General features: G+C 54.5%; 1 protein-coding gene across 1 annotated transcript; it reads left to right on the top strand.

The window, feature by feature from the left end:
- The first annotated feature begins 2,667 nt into the window (after nucleotides 1-2,667).
- C14H1orf167 (chromosome 14 C1orf167 homolog) lies at nucleotides 2,668-25,981 on the top strand. Its single transcript, XM_043922896.1, has 20 exons — nucleotides 2,668-2,737; nucleotides 3,764-5,001; nucleotides 5,207-5,250; nucleotides 5,694-5,901; nucleotides 7,001-7,111; nucleotides 10,356-10,506; nucleotides 13,781-13,969; nucleotides 14,446-14,632; nucleotides 16,308-16,485; nucleotides 16,570-16,724; nucleotides 17,384-17,592; nucleotides 18,451-18,595; nucleotides 19,919-20,306; nucleotides 20,840-21,110; nucleotides 23,913-24,006; nucleotides 24,224-24,330; nucleotides 24,787-24,891; nucleotides 25,241-25,351; nucleotides 25,641-25,747; nucleotides 25,805-25,981. The coding sequence occupies exons 1-20, from the start codon at nucleotides 2,668-2,670 to the stop codon at nucleotides 25,979-25,981; spliced, it is 4,245 nt and encodes a 1,414-aa protein (XP_043778831.1).
- Nucleotides 25,982-26,306: the final 325 nt, after the last annotated feature.

Genomic DNA, 26,306 nt, shown 5'->3' with positions numbered 1-26,306 from the left:
AAAAAGCAGAGGCATTACTTTGTCAACAAAGGTCCATATAGTTAAAGCAATGGTTTTTTCAGTAGTCATGTAAGGATATGAGAGTTGGGCAATAAAAAAGGCAGAGCACTGAAGAATTGATGCCTTCGAACTGCAATGGTGGAAAAGACTCTGAGAGTCCCTTGGACAGCAAGGAGATCCAACCAGTCCATCCTAAAGGAAATCAGTCCTGAATATTCATTGGAAGGACTGATGCTGAAGCTGAAACTCCAACACTTTGGCCACCTGATGCGAAGAACTGACTCATTGGAAAAGACCCTGATGCTGGGAAAGATTGAAGACAGGAGGAGAAGGGGACGACAGAGGATGAGATGGTTGGATGGCATCACTGACTTGATAGACATGAGTTTGAGCAAGCTCTGGGAGCTGGTGATGGACAGGGAAGCCTGGCATGTTGCAGTCCATGGGGCAAAGAGTTGGACATGACTTAGCGACTGAACAACAGGGAGCTAAGATCCTGCAAGCTGGGGGCTGAGAACTGGCCAGGGGTGTAGCACCTCAGAGGTCACCTAGAGGAAAGGAGCTTTGGGGTGAGGGGAGCCCAAGTGCAGTGAGGTCAGCAGAGGTGAAGGTGGGGAAGGAACGGGGATTTGGGGGTGATGAGAAGGGGAGACATGGCCTGGGTCCTTCCTGGAGGCTCAAAAGGAGAATGTTGCTGTTGTTTGGTGTTTTTGTTTTTAAAGATGGAAAAAAATAACCACCGTTTAAGTGCTGATGGGAATGAATCAGTCAAGAAAGGGGAAGTGTTGATGATGGGGGAAGTGACTTAGGGAGTGGGGACAAGGCCCTGACACAGCATAGCCTGCATCCTGCCCCCGCTAGCTCTGTGTCCTGGTGGGGTGGGGGGCTGAATCAGCTGTGAGGCTATGGAGATCGAAGGTGCTCTTTCTGAGTCACAGAATGGGACCTCAGAGGCCGGTGGTGGCCCCGTGTGCTGGCTTTGGGCAGGGCAGACAGGATGGAGCACAGAGGAGGGTCAGGCAGGTGGGGGGACCACACAGGATGGCGGAGGGGCTGGGAGAGACTATGGATACAAAGGGGGCAAGTGGGGACACTTAACAGCATCTCTCTTTTTTGATATATATATTTATTTTTGTTTATTTATTAGTTGGCTGCACTGTGTCTTGCAGCACGCGGGATCTTTAGTTGCAACTTTTGTTGTTGTTCAGCCACTAAGTCATGCCTGTCGCTGTGTGACCCCATGGATTGCATCAGCCAGGTTCCTCCGTCCTCCACTGTCCCCTGGAGTTGACTCAAAATTCATGTCCATTGAGTCGGTGATGCCATCCAACCATCTCATCCTCTGCTCATCCTCGCTCAATCCAACCTCTCATTCTCCTTTGCCTTCAATCTTTCCCAGCATCAGGACCTTCAGGTGGGATCTAGTTCCCTGACCAGGGACTGAACCCAGGCCCCCTGCATTGGGAGCATGGCTCCTTAGCCTCTGGACTGCTAGGAAGTGCCAGCATTTCTCTTCTGATGTCCCTATTTGATGGGTAAAATAGGAGCAAGTTCTGCTGTAGGGGGTGAGTGGAGAAGAGGTGGCAGAGGCCTGAGGACGTCAGAGAAAGCGTGAGTTAGCATCTGGGAGGGCTAGGAGGAGGGGACTAGAGTTTGATTCTCCAGCAGCCTTGGGGGCCCCGCTTGAGACTGAAGGTGGTACTTTCTGAGCAAGGCCACCAGTGCAGTTGTAAGGTTTCCTTCAGTCACTTTAACCTCTGTTGTCATTTTTCTGAGTGAGTGGCAGAGAGGAGGAACTGGGAGTGTGCATAAGGGATGGTTAGAACACTGGATGGTTAAGCTACAGGAGGTGGGAGAGAGACATCAAGGATCAAAGGATGAAGGGTGATGAGAACAGAGGACCAGGTCTCACGCAAGGTCCACAGGAGGGAGCTGGAAAGATGGGTGTGGTCTCTGAAACAGAAATTAGGGAGGGGTGCAGTTATTGAGGATGACAAAGTCTGGGGGGACCCTGGCCATCAGAGGCTGAGGTTGGGTGAAGGACAAGATGGTGGGAGGCAAGAAGGTCAAGGACTCGCAGACCAGGAGTTAGAGGGATCATCCACATGGAGGATAAAACCACCCAGAACTTAAGTGTGTGTTGGACAAAGTGACAGTGAGCCGAAGCTGCCATATTCAAGAAATAAATAATCAAGACTTCCTTGCCGGCTCGCCTGGAGCTTAGAGCCAGAGCATTCTAGAGAAGAGAGAGGGCGAATGGTTGGAAAGTGGCCACAGGAATCAAAGAAGGGCACCTCATCCTGCCTGGAGGTCTGAAAGAAAGAGCCCCTACCTGAGAGGGCTGCTGGGGAAGCGCAGTCCATAGGAACCTGTCATCAGTGTTAGAAGGAGTGGGTGCTAGAAGACATGAGAAAATGACAAGGGAAAGGGATGGTAGGGGCTGGGGAGAGGAGACCCGAAGGGGCCCTGAACAGGACAGTCAGGCTGGACCTCAGGGCAGCCAGGGATGCTGGTGAAGGGTGGGGCTGGGGACCAGGGATGGGCATGGCTGGGAAGGAGCTGGGCACCCTGTCCTCACCCCTCAGAGCCCCTGTAATCAAATAGGACCGCCAGCTGTGGTGTGGAACAAGATCACTGCCCCCGCCCCCCGGCTTTGCCCTGGAGCACATGGAGCTGAGACCTGATGCCAGCCACAAGGAGAATGTGCCCCCCAGGCCAGCAACCTCCCTGAGGCCAGGCAAGAGGTTCAGTGGGTCTGGGTCAGAGGTGGCAGGAGCAGGGTCCCCTGGGGTAGCAGCCCAGAGCCCCTTTCGCAGACAGCCCAGCCCAGGGCCTTGTTGATTCCTGAGATTGCTGTTTGAGGCCAACTGGACCAGGACAAAGTCTTCCAGTCCGGGGCCCAAGGGAGGATCAGGAAGTCAGGACGTGAGGTGAGGAAGGAGGAAACAGGAGCCCCAGAGCTCGATCTCTGCAGTGGTGGGCTGGGGAACACCTCTGCTCAGGTGCCTGGGGCTTCCAGAAGGCCACAGAGCTGTGCAGCCAAGCGTGGGAGCAACCCAAGAACCAGTTCAGATTCCAATTAACACGCCAGTTTCTCTGTGTTCTTAGCTGTGTGACCATAGGGCAAGGCTCTTAACCTCTCTGAACTTTAGTTCCTGTCTGCAAACTTTCATGGCCCACTCTACCTGCCAGGCCCTCCCAGGCATCTCACCAGCACCCAAGAGGCCGGTAGAAGGGAGGCAGGCTGGGGAGGCTGGGGGCGGTGGTGGCTGGGGAGTGGAGGGCTCTAAGCCCCACGCCTTTGGTCCCCAGAGCAACTCCCTTTTAACTGTAATGTGTTGGGTCTTGCTTTCACTCCAGCTGTGAGCCACCCTCTCACCCAGCACCTCTGCTCAAGCTGGACACCAGGGAGTCGTCCTTGATGCTTCACCCTCTTTTACACCTTTACCTTCTCAGCAGATCTGATCTGCCTCCTCTCTACCCTCCTACTGCCCCCATCCCAGCCCCATCACCTCTCACCTGGGACCCCCCTCAGCAGCCTCCCCCTCTCTCCCTGCTTCCTGCTGCCCTCCTCCGAGCCACTGCCCCTCCCCACTCTGAGTCCCTGCACTGACGCCAGGTCGCTGCGCTTGAGGTGCATCCATCGGTCCACCCGGGACAATAGCTGACACAGACCTCTGGACTCTGGGCTCCCTCCCCCGTCCCTCCTGAGCACTGACGACAGAGTCCTCCCCCAGCGCATAACTGTCTGTCCTTTCTTTAGAGCCACGGAGACTCCGGAAGAGCCTGGGTGTCGGCCTGGCCGGTAGACGTGGCCGGTGGGTGCCTGTGGGCCCGGCTGAGAGGGGAGGGCCTGCTGCCACACCGTGCCCGGGGACAGCGCTGCGCCAGGAGCCTTGCCGAGTCCAGAGCAACCTGGCCAGCCCCAGCCCCAGCATGGGCCTCGTCCTGAGGGACATGACCGGCCAGCTGACCAACTCAAGCTTCCGGCAGCAGGACAACCTGCAGCCCTTGGTTGGGAGACCCCAAGGGAGAGTCCAAGACTTTGCGATCCAGCAAAGTAACTTGTGTGCTAGGGAGACCCACACGGCTGAGTGTGGACGTCTCACCAGCCCCCAGCTCTGGTCAGAGCCTCAGGAGAGCTTCCGGCCCCACCTGATGCCCCAGGGAAGCCCCCTACCCCAAGGGCCACTGGCTCGCCCATCCTCCAGTCTGAGGCAGTCCTGGCTGCTGGCCACAGATACCTCTTGCCCAGACATCGGGCTTGCTACAGGGCTGGCCCCACTCAAAGGGCCCACATGGTCAGACCCCAGATCCCGGGGTGGCCTGGGGGGCTGGGCCTCCAGGCTCGTGGGGGAACCCCTGACCCTGAAAGACCTGGCTGTCCCTGCCCAGAGCCCACCTCGGGCCCCATCCCAAGCTGCCATTCACCAGCTGCTGGTCTGCGTTCAACGCCTGGAGTGCCAGGCAGTGCGACTCAGGTGCCAGGCATCCCGGGAATTCCCAGGCCCTGTGCGGCAGGAGTCCTGGACCAGAGCTGGCCAGACACTCCCTGTCCGCCCCCAGCTCAGCCAGCCTGTTCTCGATTCCTGGGATGAGAGGAGGAGACACTCCCGAGGCCTCAGGGAAACTACCAGTTTCCCAGAGACACCGGGGCCCCAGGAGGGTCTCTCAGACTCGCAAGCAAGCAGCAAGCATGCATCCCTGGGGACCACTCTGGTGATGCTGCCTGGGGATGCCCTTGACCCTGAGCAGGTGGTCCTTTCTGCCTGCCCCCTAAGGCAAGGAGAGCAGAGCTCCCCGGGGACTACACACGGCTGGGGGCAGAGGGGAGACCCCCTGCGCCCTCCAGGTGTGGACAGCAGGGAGGCCAGACTCTGCTCTTCAGCCTCGTCCAGTTCAGCCCAGGGCATCCTCCCTGGGCGGGAAGGAGGGGATGGGACCCCAAGGGAGCGGATCAGCAGGGAGAAAGAAAGGCCAGCTTCCAGGAATGCCCTGCAGGTAGGGGCCAGAGGGGTCTGGGAGTTTGGGGACTCTGGGTTGGGGGCTGCCCTCCCTCCCAGGAATTCTCACTCCAAGCTGGCTGTCACTACCCGACGTCACCCTCCCTCAAAAGGGAGGCCTTGGGCAGGCAGGCTTAGAAGGGGGTATCTAGTCCTGCTTGCTTCTCAGCCTGAGAGCATGTTGTGTTCTTTTATTTTCCAAGAGCAAAGCCAGAAACACGGTGAACCTGGAGCCTGAGTTAGGCCGGTGAGGTTATGTGCTGTGGCGTGGGGACCAAGGCCACACTCTGGGAACAGCTCCTCTCCCACTTGCCTGCAGATTCGGGCCTGATGGCGATAAGGCCGGGCTGGCAGATCCTTGCAGAACTTAAGGGGGAGGGAACCTCCCAGGCCCCTAAGGACAGGAAGGTGGGGGCTGCTGCTTCCTGGGATCTGAAACTTGTTAAGCTGCCCTGCACTCTTGGCAGTCAAACAGGGCATTCCCCTGCCTCCAGGAGCCCTTTTTTTTATGGGATTTCCAAGGCTAGCCCTCGGTAGAGGAAAGTCCTCCCAGTGTCCAGCCAGCCCTCTTGCCTCAGGGTGGAGCATCACCCTTCGTGCTGGAAAGGCAATGTGGGTGGTGCTGAGCCCCCAGCTGCTCCCTGGGGCTGGGGGCCAGGCCCACCCCTGGTCAGCCCTGTCTGTCCCCAGCTGGCAGTGGCTGTCCAGATGTTTCAGAGCATGGTGGCGCTGGGCACAGCGGCAGCGGGCAGTGGCGGCGGCTGTGGCCCTGGGCCGGCGGCAGCTGTTACGCAGGGGTCTGCGGGCACTGCGGTGGGCACTGTGGCTCCGGGAGGCCCAGCTGGAGGCGGCGTGGGGGCGACACACACAGGCCCTGCTGGCCCGGACCTTCCAGAAGGTTAGGAACCTCCAGATTGGGGCATGGAGAGGTGATGAAACACCTGTGTGTCTGGGGAGGAGGCTCTCTTAGAGCACAGGTTGTTCCCCCTGAGTGATTAGCAGTAGAGGGGGCAGGCATCAGCCCAGGCACATGACTGAACTCTGCTCAAGTTTAAATCCTATTTCCACCACTTTCCTTTCCCCCACATTTTCTCGTTGTGTGACCTTGGGGGAAGTTACTTGACCTCTCTGCGCCTTAGTCTCTTTAGCTCTGAAATGCACTCACAATAGTACATACCTCTCAAGGTTGTTGTGAGGTTGTGCTGTGCTTATTCGCTCAGTCATGTCCGACTCTTTGCAATCACTCTGTCCGTGGGAATTCTCCAGGCAAGAATACTGGAGTGGGTTGCCATGCCCTCCTCCAGTAGATCTTCTCAACCCAGGGATGGAACCCAGGCCTCCTACATTGCAGGTGGATTCTTCACCAGCTGAGCTACCAGGGAAGCCCCTTTGTGAGGTTAAATTAATAAATATAAGGAACTCAGAATCCTGCCTAGCACATAGCAAGCCCTCTGCTATTTAAGTGGTTGCTTTTTTTTTTTTTACTTTTTTTAAACTAGGGGCTTCCCTGGTGGCTCAGCAGTAAAGAATCTGCCTGCCAATGCAGGAGATGCAGTTTCTATCCCTGGGTCAGGAAGATCCCTTGGAGAAGGAAATGGCAACCCACTCCAGTATTTTTGCCTGGGAAATCCCATGGATAGAGGAGCCTGGTGGGCTACAGTCCATGCTGTCCAAAGAGTCGGACACAACTTAGCGATTAAGCAACATTTTACTAGAGGTTTGCTAGCCAGGACTGGGAGGGCGTTTCTGTGTTCGTCCCTCCTTAGGAAAAGTGCTTTGGGAGGGCCTAGCTCCAGGTTTTGTCTCCCAAGGAAAACCCTGCCTCTTGGGCTCCATTTCTCCATCCATCCATCCATCCATCCATCCATTCATTCCCAAAGAGGCTGGGGCATCTAATTGGTTAAGACCACAGTGTTTGACTTTGTCTCTGCCCTTCCCGCTCAGGGCACATTTGAGGCATCAGCCAACATCCTTCTTCCCCTTCTCTCTTGACCTAGTGGAGACACTTGATTCAGCAGCACAAACAAGGGCAGCCTCACGTCCACACTGGGCCAAGACCCCTGTCCTCCGGGGGAGACCAGGACCAAGGCCCCTCAGGAAGGAAGCCGGTGGTGGACGGTGCCTGGAGAAGCAGGTAGTCTGGGACACCCCAGGTTGGTCAGTGTGACCTGGACAGTGCTTGTGGCCTTCCCACTTCCCCTCAAATGTGGACAAGGATTTATGCAAAAGGATGTCCATCGTGGCGTTATTTATACCTATGAAAACTTCAAAACAGCCTACCTATCCAACATCAAGTGAGAAAATTGTCATTTAACCATGTGATAAACATTTGGCAACTGTTCAATATGATGTTTATCAAGACTTTAAAAATTCCTCCCCACTCTTTTTTTATTTTTTGTTTCCATATCTTTATTGGTGTTCTTTCCTATTATAATAATCATAATAGGAATGCATGCTTGATTTGAAAAAACATTCAAGATAGTTGCAAGTATTTCAATTACTTCAAAAGTTTCATCTCCCTCCTTATGTATCTTATCCTCTTTCCTAGAAGTAGCTTTATGGGTATTTGCATATGGGTATTTTTAATGTTGGGGGAAAAAGAAAAGAGGGTAAAAAACAGTACCTAATGGGCTTCCCTGGTGGCTCAGTGGTGAAGAATCCACCTGCAATGCAGGAGACACGGGTTCGATCCCTGGTCTGGGAAGATCCCACCTGCTGTGGAGCGACTAAGCCTGTGTGCCGCAGGTACTGAGCCTCCTCTCTAGAGCCCGGGGAATCGCAAGTACTGAGCCCATATGCCACAACATTGAAGCCTGTATGCTCTAGAGCCCGTGCTCCACAACAAGAGAAGCCACTGCAATGAGAAGCCCGCTCAAATGCAACTAGAGAGTAGTCCCCACTTGCCAGAACTAGAAAAGAGCCCATGCAGCAATGAAGCCCCAGCACAGCTCCCCCTCCATCAAAATAGTACCTAAGAAGGAATTCCCTGGCAGTCCAGTGGTTAGGATTCTGCACTTTTTAAAAAAAATTTTAAAATTTATTTTTAATTGGAGGATAATTGCTTTACAATATTGTGTCGGTTTCTTCCCTATGTCAACATGAATCAGCCATAGGTATACATATGTCTCCTCCCTCTTGAGTCTCCCTCCCCACCCCACCCCTCTAGGCTGTCACAGAGTACTGGGTTTGAGCTCCCTGCATCATATAGCAAACTGAAACATAAGCATCACTATATGTAAAATAGCCAGCCAGTGAGAATTTGCTGCAGGACTCTGTGCTTTCACCGCTAAGGGCGTGGGTTCAGTCCCTGGTTGGGGAAATAGGATTCCACAAACTGTGTGGCCAAAAGAAAAAATAGTTCTCAAGATGGGCTTCCCTGATGGCTCAGTTGGTAAAGAATCCACCTGCAATGCAGGAGACTGGCTTGATTCCTGGGTTGGGAAGATCTGCTGGAGAAGGGATAGGCTACCCACTCCAGTATTTTTGGGCTATCCTTGTGGCTCAGCTGGTAAAGAATCCACCTGCAATATGGGAGACCTGGGTTTGATCGCTGGGTTGGGAAGATCCCCTGGAGAAGGGAAAGGCTGCCCACTCCAGTATTCTGGCCTGGAGAATTCCATGGACTGTATAGTCCATGGGGTTGCAAAGAGTCAGACACAACTGAGTGACTTTCACTTCACTTCAGTACCCAAGATATTGTTTTCTATGAATGAAAAATAGTGTATAGAAAAAAGACCAGAAGGAAAAATATTAAAATGTTGCATAACAATGTGAATTACTTAACACCACTGAACTGTTCACTTAAAATGGTTATTGTGTTTAAAATATTTAAAACAATTGTGTTTAAAATATTTATTTAAAATGGTTAAGATGGTAGATTTTATGTGTATTTTACCACTGTTAAAAATAAATATAAGTAAATAAATCTTATTTCCCCCTGTCCCTCCAAAAATGCTAAAATGGAAATAATGGTCATTTCTGGAGCAGTGAGGTTAAAGATGGTTATTTTCAGTTCCTCAGTTTTCCATTCCAATAATGTATTGTTTTTGTTCTTATTTTCATTTTTTAATTTTTAAAATTTTATTTACTTATTTTTGGCTCTGCTGGGTCTTTGTTGCTGCTTGCTGGCTGCCTCTAGTTGCAGTGAGTGGGGGCTACACTTTGTGTGGTGCTCAGGCCTCTGATTGTGGTGACTTCTCTTGTTGTGGAGCGCAGACTCTAGGCTCATGGGCTTTAGTAGTTGCGGCTCTTGGGCTCTAGAGCACAGGCTTAGTAGTCGTGGTGCACAGGCTTAGTTGCCCCCTGGCCCGTGGGAGCTTCCCAGACCAGGAATTAAACTCATGTGCCCTGTGGGCAGGCGCATTCTTAACCATCAGGGAAGTCCCATTCTTATTTTTAAACAGTTGTGTTTAAAAGATTTAAGTAATATTTATTTTAATGCATGTTGGTTGTAAAAAACCCAAGCAGTATTAAACAGAATACAGAAAGAGCAGAACCCTCCCCACAAATTACTCGCATAATCAGGAACAGAATGTACTGTCTGGAATAGAACAGGGGGGTGGCTCAGCGCACCTTTGCTCCTGCCTGGCAAATGGTCCTTCAGGACTGGGGTGGATGGGTTGCGACTGGATGCCCTCCCTAGGCCAGGGAGGGCATCAGTTTCTCTCTGGGCAACTTCATTCTCAGTCCAGGGAGTCTGAGAGAGGAGGCGGGAGCCCAGCCGATCCCGTTGTGCTCTGGGCCGAGGCCAGATGGAGGAGATAGGGGAGTCCTGATCCTGCAGGCTTTGCACCAGCTGGCTGGTGAGACACGGGGTTCTGGGGAAGTGGGGAGATGGATCCAGGCAGGGCAGGGCCCGAGTCCCTACACTGGGCAGACGGAGCCAGCAGGGTAGGCCCCGGCCCCCACACTGGGCAGGGCGGGGGGTCAGGGGCCCTCAGTGAGTGAGTGAGTGAGTGTTTACTGAGTATTTACCCTGGCAACTTCCCAGACAAGATCTCATTTAAGTCTCATGGTGACCTTGGCAAGGCATTGTGCCCATTTTACTGATGGGGAACTGAGGCACAGGGGACTGTGCTGACCAGCTCAAGGACACACAGTATGAGAAGGGCACATCCTGCATTTGTGTGCCGTGGAAGGTGGATACAGGCCAGACAGAAGCTTGTATATTAGAATGGGGAAGTCCTTAGACAGGACTCACTCATGGGGAAACTGAGGCCCAGAGACGGGGAGTGACTGACTGGTCCGAGGCCACTCAGCCCAGCATCCCAGGGCTCGGTGGTCCCTCCTGGCCCTGCTGCTCCCCTCCACTCACTCTCTCGTCCCTCCTCCTTCCTCCTGTGGTGTCATCAGAAGGGATGGGCCAGGCAGGAGAAGGGGGTCCAGGGAGAGGCCTCGCAGGCCACGCTGAGGACTCAGAGGATAGCGAGGCCCCCCCACACCTGGCGCTCTCCTGCTGCAGGTGCAGCCTGGGTGGCCCTACTGGACCCTCAGCATCGGAGAGCCTGTCTCTGCAGTTAGGGGGAAGAGAGAATGGGGACCACCTTCCCTGAGGCAAAGGGTGGGATGCAGCTGGGAAATGCCCTTTAAGTCGATTTTTTAAAAAATATTTATTTATTTGGCTTCACTGGGTCTTAGTTGCGGCAAGCAGGATCTTTAGTTGCAGCATGTGGGATCTAGTTACCTGATCAGGGATTAAACCCAGGCCCCTGCACGGAGTGTGGAGTCTTAACCACTGGACCACCAGGGAAGCCTCTTAAGTCAATTCTTGACTCTTAGTGTTGAGAGAACAATGAAAATAAGAAATGAATACATCCACCATTTAGTGAGACACTAAGACCTGCCAGACACCACCCAGGGGCTGGGATTTAGTTATGTATGCGTGCGCAGTTGCTAAATAAATCCTGTCTTACTCTTTGTGACCCCATGAACTACAGTTCATCAGGCTCCTCTGTCCATGGGATTTTCCAGGCAAGAATATTGGAGTGGGTTGCTGTTTCCTCCTCCAGGGGATCTTCCTGACTCAGGGATCAAACCACATCTCCTGTGTCTCCTGCAATAGCAGGTGGATTCTTTTTTTTTTAATTGGAGGATAATTACTTTCCAATACTGTGATGGTTTTTGCCATACATCAGTATGAATCGGCCACAAGTATACATGTGTTCCCCTCATTCTAACCCCCCCTCCCACCTCCCTCCTCACCCCATCTCTCCAGGTTGTCCCAGAGCACTGGCTTTGGGTACCCTGCCTCATGCATCGAACTTGCACTGGTCACCTGTTTTACATATGGCAATGTACAAGTTTCAATGCTATTCTCTCGAATCATTCCAGCCTCACCACCTCCCACTGAGTCCAAAAGTCTGTTCTTTTTTTTTTTTTTAAAGTCTGTTCTTTACATCTGTGTCTCCTTTGCTGCCCTGCATGTAGGATCATCAGTACTGTCTTTCTAAATTCCATATATATGCATTAATATACAGCATTTGGCTTTCTCTTTCTGACATACTTCACTCTGTATAATAGGCTCCAGATTCATCCACCTCATTAGAACTGACTCAAATGCATCCCTTTTTATAGCTGAGTACTATTCCATTGTGTATATGTACCATGGATTCTTTACCACTGAGCCACCTGGGAAGCCAGGGATTCAATTATAAGCAGAACTTAAAGCCCATGGAACCTATGACTCAGTACAGGGACAGATAGGAAGGAAATTAACAATCACAAAGGGTGTGTGTGTGCGTGAATACCACCCAAGTTAAGTGTTGTGAAGGGATGGAACACAGATCTACATGAAGATTTTTTTCCCTGTTAACTATTTTATTATGGGACATTTTTATCTTACGCAAAAGTAGGGAAAACAGAATAAACTTCAATGTATCCATCAAGAAAATCACCTCCTGAGAAAACTTGTTTCATCTGTACCCTAGCTACTTCCCCCACAAAAACCCCAGGCATCCTATCATTTCATATGTAAATATTTCCACAGCATTTCTAAAACAGAGTCTTTTAAACAACAGAATCACCATACCATGGGCTTCCCAGGTCATACTAATGATGAAGAAGCCTCCTGCCAATGCTGGAGACACAAGAGACACCGGTTCAATCCCTGGGTTGGGAAGATCCCCTGGAGGAGGAAATGGCAACTCACTCCAGTACTCTTGCCTGGAGAATCCCATGGACAGAGGAGCCTGGTAGGCTACAGCCCATGGGGTCAGACAGGACTGAACACATGTGCACCACCGCACCATGATCACACCTAAAATATGAATAATTCCTTAGCACCAAGAAATAGTTGGTCGCCATTCAAATTTCCACTTCTACTATATGTTGTTATCATTTGTTTGAATCAGGATCTAAATAAGGCCCATGTGCTGTCATTGGTTGAGGAATCGTCCAAGTCTTTTTAGTCTATGGCATTCCCTCTGAGTTTTTTGTTGTTTCTTCCTCGCAATTATCTGCTGAAGAAACCAGGTTGCTTGTCTGATAGTTTCGCACTGTCTGCATTTTGCTGATTGCATCCCCTGATAGTTTTCTGTGACAACTTTTTTTTGGCTGCATGAGTCTTCGTTGCTGCGAGGGCTTTCTCTAGTTGCCGTGAGCGGGGGCTACTCTCCAGTTGCGGTGTGCAGGTTTCTCACTCCAGTGGCTTCTCCTGTTGCCAAACACTGAGTCTAGAGGTCACGGACTCAGTAGTGGTGGTGCAGGGGCTTAGTTGCCCTATGGCATGTGGGATCTTCCCAGACCAGGGATTGAACCCGTGTCCCCGGCGTTGGCAAGTGGATTCTTAACCACTGGACCACTAGGGAATTTCTCTGTGAGAGCGTCTAACAAAGGGAGCTGACCTTGACCGGAGTTCAGCAGAGATGGGAGGGATGCATGGTTGACTGGTAGCGGGAGAGCAGACTAGAGCGCCGGACAGAGAGAATAGCATGTTCTAAGGCCTCTGACAGGAGAACATGGAAAATTCAAAGAAGGACAGTCGAGTTGGAACCCTGTTAGTACAGGGTTGGAGGCCAGGGTGGTCTGAGATGAAGTTGGAAAGGGGTGCAGTGGTGTTTGGGGGGCAGATCATCAGAGAGGGCCTTGTGGGGAGCAGGGCAGTGGGAAGCAGTTGAAATTTTCATCAGAGCAAGGAGACTACTGCTGGAGGATTTTAGCAGGAGAGTAAGATGCCTGCAATGCCGAAGACCCAGGTTCCATCCCTGGGTCGGGAAGATCTTCTGGAGAAGGGAATGGCTACCCACTCCAGTATTCTTGCCTGGGAAATCCCATGGACAGAGGAGCCTGGTGGGCTATAGTTTATCAGGGTCACAAAGAGTCAGACACAATAGAGTGACTAACACTTGAAAAATATTTCTCTAGGGACTTGCCTGGGGGTCCAGTGGTTAGGGCTGCACACGTTCACTGCAGGAGGCACGGGTTTGATCCCTGGTCGGGGAACTAAGATCCCACAAGCCTTGAGGAATGGCCAAAAATAAAAATACAATTTTTTAAAAAAGAAAGAAAAATCTTACTCTGGTTATGGTGTAGGCACTGACCAGAGGGGTGGGGGCAACAGTGGATGCGGGAGGCCAGGTAGGAGGCAGCAAAGAACTGCCAGGCACCCAGAAGTGATGCTGGTTTGGCCTGAGTAAATGGCATGCCGCACTGTCCTTACAGCAGCCCCATTTTACAGATGAGAAACCTGAGACTCAGTGAGGTGAGTGGCCTCAGTGGTGTGTCTGGCACATGGCAGGTAGCCATAGCTGCTGTCATTACAACGAACACCAGCACTTTCTCTTGGCTGTCCAGGTGCTTTGGGGCCTGGCAGCGTTTCGTGCAAAGAGGGACCCGGTACCGGGCCCACGTGGCCAACCGCCAGGCAGGGACCCTGAGGACGTGCTTGCAGCAGTGGGTGCAGATGAAGCAGCTCCGGGCGTCAGACGGAGCGAAGGTGGCCCAGCTGTCTCTTTGTTGGCGGAAGGCAGGTGAGTGAGCGGCTGGCCAAAGGGCTTCCCCTCCCCCCACCCAGCAAACAGCGCCACTTCAGCTCCTTCTGCAGTTGACCTGGTTGACTTATGGATTCTCAGGATGGGAGGAGATGAGACTGGGAGCTTTCTCAAGGGTGCAGCCTGGCAGACCTGGGAGGATCCCTAGAGCAGCAGGCCTTGGTGGGCCCCATCCTGGCCACTGTCATGAGCTCCTCTAGGCAAGAGACCCGTTCCATCCTCCACCTGGAAGGAGTATGTAGCCCCTACTCCTGGGAAGCCCCGAATCTAAGGGGGACGCACAGCCCCTGCACCTGAGACCAAATAGGATCTTTGAGGTGTCCTGATGGGGGAGGGTTTGGAGGTGGTGGGAGGAGGCAGTGCCCGTGAGGAGAGAGGTCCTAAGGGGCTGAGGCAGTGACCACCAATGGCTTTGAGCAGAGAGGTCACTGATTCATCTCTTGTCTACTTCTCAGGGAACATGGCCCTCTTCAGCTCAGTCCCTGAAGGGGCCACAGTGCATGGGCTGAGGCTGATGGCCACGGCGCGGGTGCTGCCCCAGGAGCAAGGCTGGGGCTCCTTGCAGGAAGCCTGCCGGAAGCTGGCCCTCCAGCGGGCGCTGCTGCTCTGGAGGAAGCGGCTGTCCCAGCACCAGCAGGCGGAGTAGGTGACCACAAGCTTGTGACCTGGGGTAGGGTCTGGGGGAACCTAGGGTGGGCGTGTGAGCAGTGCTCAGCACAGGATGGAGCATTCCATAAGGAACAGGGGGCATCCTGCTCCTCCCTGTGGTCTCAGCCTGGGGCCTGGCACCCCACGGTGCCCAGCGGGTGTGGGGCTGTGGGAGGTGGCCCAGGGACGCTGAGACAGTGACTGAGCAGAGAGCTGGTGGCGGGGGGTGGGGAGGGTGGGCACGGCGCGCCAGGGGCACAGACATGGAATCCTACCAGGATGGCCGGAACCTGACGGGAGGTTGGTTTAATGCTCAACTCCCTCCTCAGAACCTGAACCCACCTCTCACCCATCTCCTGGTTAAGTGGGAAACCATGTCTGTCTCCTCACCAATGCCTCCCAGTATTTTGCAGGTACCTGGACCGCCTGTGTGCACAGGGTAGATACTCTAAATGAATAGAAGCGAGCCACTTTTCCCTGCCCCCAGTTGCCTTACTGGGGCTTCCCTGGTGGCTCAGTGGTTAAGAATCTGCCTGCCAATGCAGGAGATGCAGATTTGATCCCTGGGTTGGGAAGATCCCCTAAAGTAGAAAATGGCAACTCACTGCAGTACTCTTGCCTGGAGAATCCCATGGACAGAGGAACCTGGTGGGCTACAGTCCATGGGGTCAAAAAGAGTTGGACACGACTGAGCGACCAATAAACAACACAATCGCCCTATTACACAGCTAGAGAGACTGAGGCTCAGAGGGGCCGAGCACCGTGCTCTAAATTACACTGTGAATCTTTAGCAAGAAAGGCCCTATAGTGAGACCTTCTTAATGATGCTTTTATACAAGACAGGATGCTGTGATTCAGGGCCCAGGCTGATGGTTGTGGGTGAGGGGGCTGGTGGAGGTCAGGAGGGGTCAGCTTCACTAATGGGATGTCAGGAGGAATGAAAACTAGCAGCTGCAAGGTTAAGAATTGTGTCCTTAAAAGCTATACACCTGGCATCCATCAGTCCCACACCCTCTTGGTCCACTTGGACCCTCAGTCTCTTTTAATGCTGGAACTCCAGGGAAACTCAATTCACCATGATTCTTCAGAATGCAAACCTCCCTCTGCCAGGCTACCCTCTGGCATTTGGGTACCAGGGCACAGTCCATATCTCCCTGCAACATGTCTGGGGTGCCCTGTAGCCTGAGACCAGTGCTAGGATCCCAGGTCTGCCACTGTTTGAAGTTTGAGGAAATGACCTTTCTGCACGCCTCCGTTTCCCTACCTTTGTAACCAAGTGGAGGCAGAAATACTGGTGTGGGCTCTTGAGTCTTGGGTCTGTGGGCCTGGGCCCGGCTCCACCCCCCATCAACTGCATGCCCCCCCACTCCCCACCTGGGGAGTGTGGTGAGAATCAAGCAGGTGATCATGGCAGGTAGAGCTGTGCTCTAGGCCTCAGCTGCTCATGAAGGTCACCCTGGGACTTTGGGAAGCCCAGGCAGCACCCAGACCATTAAAGCAGAATCTTCAGGGGTGGGGCCCCAGTGGACCCCAGTGGACATCGGTATCTCTTAGAGCCCCGGGTGGTCCCAGTATGCAGCCAGTCTGGTGGTGCCCAGCTCTGTGCCCTTCCAGCACCCCCAGCCACGGGTGAGGTGCGACCCCGGCACTCCCCTGCCCCCTCCTGTAGCTCCTTCTTCGAGGGCATGCAGCGGCGGGCACTGCGGCACATCCTGAGGGGCTGGCGCCTGAAAGCACGAGATGCGGGCAGCGCCAGGATCGCCTCAGCCCCAGATCCGCTGGGCGGTGCCCTGGGAGGGGAGGCCCCTCCAGGCCACAGTACACACCGGAGAAGCTCCTGGGACAAGGTGAGGGGCAGAGGGTGGGGAGGAAGATGGGGGAGGAGACGGTGGGAGACCAGGGCACCCAGGACCCCACACCTCCTTCCCCAGGCTTCCAGGGCCCCCGCCCTCCTGGAGATGCTCCGGTTGAGCTTTCTGTGCGCAGTGGGTCGGCGACAGCAGGGGCAATGCCTTCTGCTCTGGCGGGCGCGGGCCCAGCAGTCCCGGGACGCAGCGAGGTGGCACCAGAGCAAGCTTCAGAGGCGGTAGGGACCCCTCCCAGGACAGGGGAGCTGTGCTGGCCACCCCCTCTGTGGATTTACTGTTTCCCAGAAATCCTTGCCTTTCCATCTGCATCCCCTTGGGGTCTGCATCCCAGAGAGCCCCACCTCACTCCCCAGGCTCTGGTACTGCCCTCCTACCCTGCCCTGCTGCAAACCGTGGGGGTGAGGGTGGGGACCATGTGAGGCAGGGTATTCATTTCTCCCAGAAGTTTCATGGCTGTGGTCATCTCAGCTTTGCCCCACACCGGCTGTGTGATGTCGGGCAAGTTGCTTAACCTCTCTGTGCCTCTATCTCCCCATTTGTATGGGGCTCATACTAGGGCTCACACTGGTGGGATTCAGTGAGGTAGGGGCACGCACATCCCCTAGCAAGCACAGTGCGTGGCATTAGTGAACACTCAGTTCACAGCACTGTTCATCACAGCAGTTGGCATTGGGGGTCTGGGGTCCCATTGTATCCTGACCACCAGTCAGTATGACCCTCGGGGTAGCGTTGAAGCCCTCCAGCCCCCAGAAACCCCTCCTCCTCCATGATGGAGACAGGAGGAAGGGTCACCCAAGCCCCTCCTTGCTGCTGAGGGGAGGGGAGGGCAGGGCCAGGCTGGCAGTGACCACCTGAGGGTGGACGCTCCCCTTCCCAGCATCCTCCTTGGCTGGAGCCACTGGGCAACAGCCCAAGGGGCCCGGAGAGGGCTGGCTGCCCGCTGGGCCTGGAATCAGAGGGGCAGGGCCGCCCTGGGCCTGTGGCGGCAGCGGCTGGTACAGCGGCGGGAGGTGGAGTGGCGGGCCCGGGAACGGGGCCGGAGACTGCAGCAACGTGCCCTGGGCCACTGGCACTGCTACTGGCAGAGTGAGTCGGGGACTGGGATGGGGCACCAGGGGTGAGGGAGGGGTCAAGGTCCGGCAGGGACCTCCAGGATTCAGGTCCTCTAGCACAGACTCCAGTGATGGACTGGGTGACAGGTTGGGACCGGGGTAGGGGGGCGGGGTGTGGTGTGTGTGTGTGTGGATGCTGTATGCTTCCATTGCCTGATTGTATGGACTTTAAACAAGCTATTTAACCGTAGTCTCAGCTTATTCATCCATAAAATGGAGACAACAATGGTACCCACCTGCTAGGGTGGTGGTGGGATTCTATGAGACAATCCACATGAAGTGCTTGGCTCAGAACCCAGCTCCTTGTGGGTGTTATCATCATCATCACCATCTTCACCCTCAGCAGCCTCACCTGGCCTTTAGGAGTCAGGGGGTCCTCAGAGCTCAGCACAGAAGGCAGGGGTCAGTGGGGCCATTTTAGAGGCTTCTTATTCCTCCAGTGTCATATCAGTGGGCTGGCAGGTGGGGACTTGGCTGTTCAGAAAGTTTGTATCCTGTCCACTGGGGACAGCGGCTCCCCTGACCCAGTTGTTGCCCAGGGATATTGACCCAGTGTTGCCAGACCTTTGTTTTTACAGAAAAGCTGGAAATCTATATTTTTGTGTGAACTCTCCTGATTCCTAAACATCATCAAGAAATTAAAAAGGAACTCTATGAGTTGGTTGGCTTAGTCACCAGTAGAGCACCTGTAATGGGAGAATTTTAACCCAGTTAGCCGTTCCCACTTGGGTAGAGGGTAGAGGCTGGCGGAGCAGGGGCCCATGGTTCCCCAGGGCCCAGGCTGAGGCTGGAATGAGCACTCAGAGGCACCTCAGCATCTCTCTGGCCATAGGACAGGTGTTCCTGCAGGAGAAGTGCCAGCGGTGGGTGCAGGCCCGCCTCCAGGGCCTGCGGAGGGCCGTATTCTGGGGCTGGCAGCAGGCGGCAGCTCGCCGGAGACCCGTGGCAGCCAGTCCAGAGCAGCTCCTATTGCAGAGGTGGGTGGGCCTGGGGGTGGGAGCATGAGGGGCATCCCCACCCCAGAAGCAGCAGGGAGAGTGCCCAGGGATGGGAGGCTGGGTGGCCTCTGCAACTCGAGACAGGCCAGGGTGGAGACCTGGCATCCAGGCAACGGGGGCCTGAAGGGAGACCCCAGCCTGGAGTCAGAGCCACCAAGCTTCCATTCTCCATGTTGCTCAGGAGGTGAGGGATGGTAAGCCCCTAACCCCTCCCAATGCCCTGACAAGCCCTGGGTCTGTACCTCCTGGCTGGATCAGCCCTTTGGTTTCAAAGCTCACAGCTAAGATGCGGGAACCTACTCCTCAAACAGCCACCGGAACGTGTGTTCCAATTCCATGTCTTGTTTAATGAATCACAGCACAGAATTCCATAGACAGTCAAAGAAGAGAGTGAAATCTGAAATAGAGATGGTCTAGTGACACACGTATACAGATCATAGATGCATGTGGGTTTTTTTTTAATTATTATCTTTGGCCACACCCCACAGCCTGTGGGATCTTAGTTCCCTAACGAGGGATTGAACCCTGGGCCCTCGACAATGAAAGCATGGAGTTCTAACCACTGGACCACCAGGGAATTACCTGGATGCGAGTTTAAAAGCAGAAGGGGGCAGATCACATTTTCTCCCAGGGTTGGTTCTATACAAACTCACAGGCGTTCTCAGTGCCCCCACAGGGGCAGTGAACCATTTACTGCAGAGTAGCTGATGTTCTCTTGGCCCCTCTGACTACAGTCCCCTCACTGACCTCCAGCCCTAGAGTTGCCGTGTGAGGGCAGACGGGGTGTGGCTGTTCCCCTGATGCAGGGGACCTGGACCCACACCACCAGGCTCCCACACCATCCCAGGCAGCCTGCCCTCAGCAGCCAGGGTGTGTGCCTGCCAAGGCCCCTAAATGAAAGCCAGGGCTTTCACCTGTCACACATCAGCCCACACTTTTTTTTAAGAGATTTTTTTGTTTTGGCCATGCTGCACAGCATCGCATGTGGGATCTTAGTTCCCTAACTAGGGATCGAACCCAAGCCCCCTGCAGTGGGTGGAAGGCACAGTCTTAACCACTGGACCTCCAGGGAAGTCTGGTCCAGATGTTCTTAAGGCACCGAGGCTGTGTATACAAAACTTGTATAACCTGTGATGGTTTGTGGACGATTTTTGGGTGTAGCTTTGAATACCTGGACTGGCGTGCTGCAGTCCATGGGGTTGCAAAGAGTTGAACACAACTGATCAATTGAACTGAACTTTGAATAAATGAGACTTCTGACTGGGAAGCCACCTAGGCCCCTCCTCTGCCCCTGTTCTGCAGCCACTTCCAGGCCTGGTGTGGAGTCGTGAAAGCCTCCTGGGCCAAGCGTCCAGCCTTCCAAGATGGCCTGAGGAGACGGATACCCGGGACCACATTTGCCAGTGAGGCCCAAGTGGCCACAGCCCAGCCTCGGGAGCTGCGTGTGGCCCGGGCCTCTTGCTGGAGAAGCCAAGAGCAGGGCTGCCAGGCAGACAGGCAGCTGAGGAGGACCTGGGCCCAGCAGGCCTTCGTTGCAAGACGAGTGGCCCCGGACCTGTGTTGCAAGGCCCATCGGCAGGCAGGAGAGAGCTCCAAGGCCCAGGCCCTTTGCTGGATGCTGTGGGCACGTGAGTCCTGCCAGCACCGAGTCCTTCGAGACCATGCTGTCCCGACTCTGAGTGCCAGGTGGGTGCCCTCAGCCTGAGGTCAGTCCTGTACTGTGTGAGGCCAGCTTGGACCTTGAACTTGTTTAGAGTCAGGGTACAGAGTATTTGGTGGCTAGTGGCGGGTCAGGGGGCTGGGGGTGATGGGAGAGAACATCCTGGTCATTGCAGCTAGTCCTGGGGTCAAACGCCAGCTCTGTATTCTCCAGCCACGCCACCCCCTCCTTGGGCAAATCTGACTTTGAAAGTCAGAGGAAGATAGCAGGCCTGCCTTGTGCGTGGCCCCAGGGTTTCCGTGGGCAAGCTCTCAGCTCAGCTTGGGCCAGACGCACACCAGGTGCTGAAAATATAAAGCAGTGCTTCTGGGGGGATGGGAATGAAGGAGCAGTTGGCAGGCCTGCTTTCTCTCTGTCCCCATGTGTCATATTCTGCCACTCCCCGAGCCCACCGGAACCTGATTTCAACAGAAGAGGGATGAGGGAGGGGAGCACGAGCATGGGGCTTTGCCTGGACCTGCTGGAGATTCCCGACTTCAGTGTGGGCTCCTCCCTCCCCCCAGGGTCCTAGAGACCTGGACCCAGTCAGCGACTCAGGGCCACGTCCAGCGAACTGCCATCACCCACTTCCAGCAGGCTGGGCCCAGGCGCTTCCTGCGAACCCACTGGGCCCAGTGGCGGACAGCGCTGCTCAGAGTGTGGCTAGAACCACAGGCCCAGGAGGCCAGCACAGCCCACCCGGCCAGGCGGAGGGCCAACCTCCAGCGCTGGCCTGGGCTGGCCACCAGAGGGCGTCTCCTAGTGCTGATGAACCCCCCAGCCCTGAAGAGGCAGGTGAGGCCGGGCCCAGGTGGGGTGGGAGGTCCCAAATGACCCGCGGGCCAGTGGCCTCAGAATCAGCTTGATTCAGCTCAAGCAGCAAGGGTGGCTGGATGCTTCTCCAGGATCCCACTGGCCTTGTGGACACCACCCCTCTGGGTTCTCAGCCTCCCTCTGGTCTGGCAGTCAGCAAACATTTACTGAGCACCTGCTGAGTGCCGGGCCAGTGCAGTCTGCTACAGACACACACCCTGGGCGGCAACTGTTAAGGAGCAGACACCTAAACTCCAAGTCAAGGTGCAGCCTAGGATCAAGACAGGTGGTTGGATTCTGCAGAAATGGTGACAAAGAGCTGGGTGGCCTACCAGGAGGGGAGAAGCCACAATGCGTGTGTCACTTCAGGCACAAGGAGTGACGCTGCACAGTAGTCTAGGGAGACATCATCGCAGACACACAGTGTTCCTCTAGATAACTGGCAGCATCAAGAATCCTGTTTTAGGATGCCAGGAAGCATGTCATAACCTCTAGGAAGGTTCTAAGAAAAAAGATTCAAGTTGTTTATTTTAAATGGAATTGAAAGGGACTAGCTCCAGACATCCTGGAATGTGAAGTCAAGTGGGCCTTAGAAAGCATCACTACGAACAAAGCTAGTGGATGTGATGGAATTCCAGTTGAGCTATTTCAAATCCTGAAAGATGATGCTATGAAAGTGCTGCACTCAATATGCCAGCAAATGTGGAAAACTCAGCAGTGGCCAAAGGACTGGAAAAGGTCAATTTTCATTCCAATCCCAGGAAAGGCAATCCCAAAGAATGCTCAAACTATCGCACAATTGCACTCATCTCACACACTAGTAAAGTAATGCTCAAAATTCTCCAAGCCAGGCTTCAGCAATACATGAACCATGAACTTCCAGATGTTCAAGCTGGTTTTAGAAAAGGCCGAGGAACCAGAGATCAAATTGCCAATACCCGCTGGATCATCAAAAAAGCAACAGTTCCAGAAAAACATCTATTTCTGCTTTATTGACTACCCCAAAGCCTTCCACTGTGAGGATCACAATAAACTGTGGAAAATTCTGAAAGAGATGGGAGTACCAGACCACCTGACCTGCCTCTTGAGAAACCTATATGCAGGTCAGGAAGCAACAGTTAGAACTGGACATGGAACAACAGACTGGTTCCAAATAGGAAAAGGAGTATGTCAAGGCTGTATATTGTCACCCTGCTTATTTAACTTGTATGCAGAGTACATCATGAGAAACGCTGGGCTGGAAGAAGCATAAGCTGGAATCAAGATTGCCAGGAGAAACATCAATAACCTCAGATATGCAGATGACACCACCCTTATGGCAGAAAGTGAAGAGGAACTAAAAAGCCTCTTGATGAAAGTGAAGGAGGAGAGTGAAAAAGTTGGCTTAAAGCTTAACATTCAGAAAACTAAGATCATGGCATCTGGTCCCATCACTTCATGGGAAATAGATGGGGAGACAGTGGAAACAGTGTCAGACTTCATTTTTGGGGGCTCCAAAATCACTGCAAATGGTGACTGCAGCCATGAAATTAAAAGACGCTTACTCCTTGGAAGGAAAGTTATGACCAACCTAGATAGCATGTTAAAAAGCAGAGACATTACTTTGCCAACAAAGGTCCGTCTGGTCAAGGCTATGGTTTTTCCAGTGGTCATGTATGGATGTGAGTTGGACTGTGAAGAAAGCTGAGCACCGAAGAATTGATGCTTTTGAACTGTGGTGTTGGAGAAGACTCTTGAGACTCCCTTGGACTGCAAGGAGATCCAACCAGTCCATCCTGAAGGAGATCAGTCCTAGGTATTCATTGGAAGGACTGATACTGAAGCTGAAACTCCAGTACTTTGGCCACCTGATGCAAAGAGCTGACTCACTGGAAAAGACCCTGATGCTGGAAGGGATTGGGGGCAGGAGAAGGGGACGACAGAGGATGAGATGGCTGGATGGCATCACCAACTTGATGGGCATGAGTTTGAGTAAACTCCGGGAGTTGGTGATGGACAGGGGGGCCTGGCGTGCTGAGGTTCATGGGGTCACAAAGAGTCGGACAAGACTGAGCGACTGAACTGAACTGAGCTTTGGTTACTTGCAGAATCTGCATTTTCACCTATGCGGGGCTATGGTTTATTTTCAGAATGTTTATAAACACTTCCATTCCGGCCAGCAAAGGCAGGCAGGGATCCCATTTACTGATGGAGCAACTGAGGCTTGTAAAAACAAAATACAGTAAATGCCAGGAATGGTCAGTGATAACCAGGGTGAATTCCAGGCCCCCCTCTTTCTACCACATGCACACCCATGCCCAGGCAGCCCTCACTTAATGGGGACAAGTTTTATGCCATCTCATGGTGGCACAGGCTCCCTTAGAGAGCCCCCGCCCCCACTTGTATACAGCAGTCGCTGGGGGCTCCAGCTCTGAAGTCAGACCACTCTGGAGAGGTGCGGCCTCAAAGAAGTAACTTTTATGACACTAAGTAGGGAGAGAAATGCCCACCTCACAGGCTGTACCTGACACAGGTAGGCTCTGAGTGGTAGCCATTATCAGCCCACTCCCTTTCCAGTCTCCAGCCACACGGGAGGATGGGGGAAGAGGCAGGGGCATGTACCAACGGCCACATTACCCTGGCCCTTTTCTGTCTCCTCCAGAAGCCTCACAGGAGAACCTGAGGTAACATGAAGTGTCCCTCTTGTGTGCACACAAACAGGAAGTCCCCTGATTGGTTGGGGCAGGACAGAAAAGGAATCCTGCCAGGTCACTTGGGTTCAGGTTTTTCTCTTTGTTCCTTCAGACCCGCAGCTGCAGGCCATGGGCCATGGGGCCCAGCCCAACCCAGCACCGCAGCCCCAGTGGACGGATGCGGGGAGAAGTGTCCTGGGCTCAGAGTAAGGAAACCCTCTCTCTGGGGATAAACAAGGTCTGAAGTGCAGCGGTCAGTTACCAGCCCTCACAGGCCTGGAAATCAGCATCAAGCCCTCTGCGAACCTGTCTTACGTATTTACTGTTTTCCCCACACATCTCCTCTTCTGGAACATTTCCCAATGTTGGGAAAACAATTACAATTTCTCCCGCCCTAACCCGTTCCTCCTCTTTGGGCCACAGGAGACTTGGGCAGCTGTGGTGGAAGCAGGGACACTGGCTTCATTCGCTCAACACCATTTCCTGCGCACCCTTCTCTTACAGTTCAACCTCCAGAAGCATCAGGACGAGTAAGTTTGCTTCCCTGCGTGATGTGTTAAACTCTTCCAACTCCCCTTTCCAAGTGACAGCCAGCCTCCTCTCTGTCCCACCTCCCAGCTCCAGCTGCAGGGGCCCAGGTGTGCCTGCTGGGCCCCAGGCCAGTGCCCTGCAGGGCCAGGAGGGGACTGCAGCTCTGAGATCAGAGACCTCGAGGGCAAGAAAAGGCATCTGGGGTAGGAGCAAAGGGTGTGCGTAGAGAGGGAAAGATGAGGATGGGGGCTGGGCCAAGGGGTTTGCCTGACCCATGGCTAGACCTGGGCCCCCCCACCGCCCCGGCCAGTGCTCGTCCCACAGGATCCCAGGGGCGCAGGCCCAGGCCTGGGGCTCTGCCCTTTATCCTGACCATGAAGAAGTCGTAACGGCCATCAGGACCTACCAGGGCCTCTCCCCTCAGGAGGAAATACCTGCAGTGCTGGCGACTTGAGGCCCGGCTGCGCCAGCTGCAGAACTCCCAGCAGGCCAGGCTCCGGGCAGCCATGTGGCAGCGCTGGGTAGATGCTCAGGGGGCAGAGAGGCTGGCATGGACACTCGTGAGTGGGGGGCCCCTTCCCAACCTCACGCTGATCGCCCACCCCGTCCCTTTCCCAGCCCTAACCCCTGGACACGCTGTCTCTCCAAGTTTGGTCTTTGAACCTACCAAGCCTGAAACCTTGGGAACAGGCCCAGGGACCTGCACTGTTAGCACATCTCAGATGCCATCTCCTTGTCACACCCACCGTCCCCACCCCCCACCCCCCAACCGGGGCTTTTGACCTGGGGCGAAGGGGAGGGCCCCCTCTTCCCTCAGGGCTGCAGGTGGGGAGAGGCAGCGGAGGGGCTGGGGGCTGCCAGGGACAGCGGTGGGCCCAGCTCGGGGCCTCCTCGTGACTGTCCCCACAGCTCAGGCAGTGGCACCTGAGATGGGCCTGGCGACTGTGGCGGGGGCGCGTCCTGCGGTTGCAGGTGGCTCAGCGGTTACAGCGACAGGAGGACGGCCGGGTCCTTTCCCAGGTACCGGCAGGCTACCCCATCCCCAGCAGGCCCTTCCCAACAGGGCCACACCTGCACACTCCCGAGCTGCACCCTCCCTGGCGGCTGTCCCCAGAGACTCCGTTTCAGGGAGGGGTCAATTCAGAGAAAACAACCTGGATTCCTTAATTCAGCTGGTGAATTAAGGGCTCCGCCCAGTCCTACAGTCACTGGTTGGAGACTAGGCTTGGCCCGTGACACAGCTGTAGTTCACACCAGCCCGTGATGGCTGTGGGTTGCTGAGCGTCACCCCTTCCTGACATGCACTCAGAGCCCAGCTTCCTGGTCACAAATCACATGTATCCTGAGCTGGGGCTTTTGGCCTGGGGCAGAGGGAAGGGCCCCCTCTTCCTTCAGGGACAGAAGGATCTGGGCCCAGTACTGACCACACAGACCTGGAAGGGAGCCAAAGAGTTCCTCCCTCCCTGATTCCAGGCCTTTAACAAGTGGCACCAGTGTCTGGCAGCCAGGGGCCTGAGGGCCAGAGCCAGCAGCAGCATGAGGCCCTGGAGCAAGGCAGGCCTCAGGAGGCCTGGAAGCAGGCCGGAAGCTGCCAGAGCCCCAGCACTGGGTGGACCTGGGGCGGAGAAGGGGGCCCAGCTGCAGCTGTGACATGTTCTCATGGAAAGGAAAACAAATCGGAGCTCCACCCATCTGTGGAGCGCAGGCTCAGGCCACAGAGCGCCCAGGCCAAGAGCTCTGAAGGACAATAAAACGCCCTCCTTAACTCCAGCTGCTTCTCTGTAACTCCTAAAGGGTGCCCGCCCCCACCAGCCAGCCCCTGTGATCCATTTCCTCTGCCATCAGGCTGCTCTGTGGACATTGCCCCTCTCTCCTGCCCCTGAGCTGGTGAAGACTCACAAGAGGGACTGGGACAGGGACCAGCCTGTGTGCTTGTGTCACAAGCTCCCCTGGACAGCGGGGAGCAGCGCCAGGC

The sequence above is a fragment of the Cervus elaphus genome, chromosome 14 (genome assembly GCF_910594005.1).
Source record: "Cervus elaphus chromosome 14, mCerEla1.1, whole genome shotgun sequence".
In the NCBI taxonomy this organism is placed as follows: domain Eukaryota; kingdom Metazoa; phylum Chordata; class Mammalia; order Artiodactyla; family Cervidae; genus Cervus; species Cervus elaphus.
Note: the sequence above shows the minus strand (reverse complement) of the source record. Positions and strands in the feature narration are given on the sequence as shown.

Bases quoted from the DNA above. Each gene is read 5' to 3' on its own strand.
- C14H1orf167 (XM_043922896.1), top strand. From the start codon at position 2,668: ATGGAGCTGAGACCTGATGCCAGCCACAAGGAGAATGTGCCCCCCAGG. The intron at 2,738-3,763 runs GCAAGAGGTTCA...TCCTTTCTTTAG, and splicing joins AGCAACCTCCCTGAGGCCAG to AGCCACGGAGACTCCGGAAG. The intron at 5,002-5,206 runs GTAGGGGCCAGA...TTATTTTCCAAG, and splicing joins CTTCCAGGAATGCCCTGCAG to AGCAAAGCCAGAAACACGGT.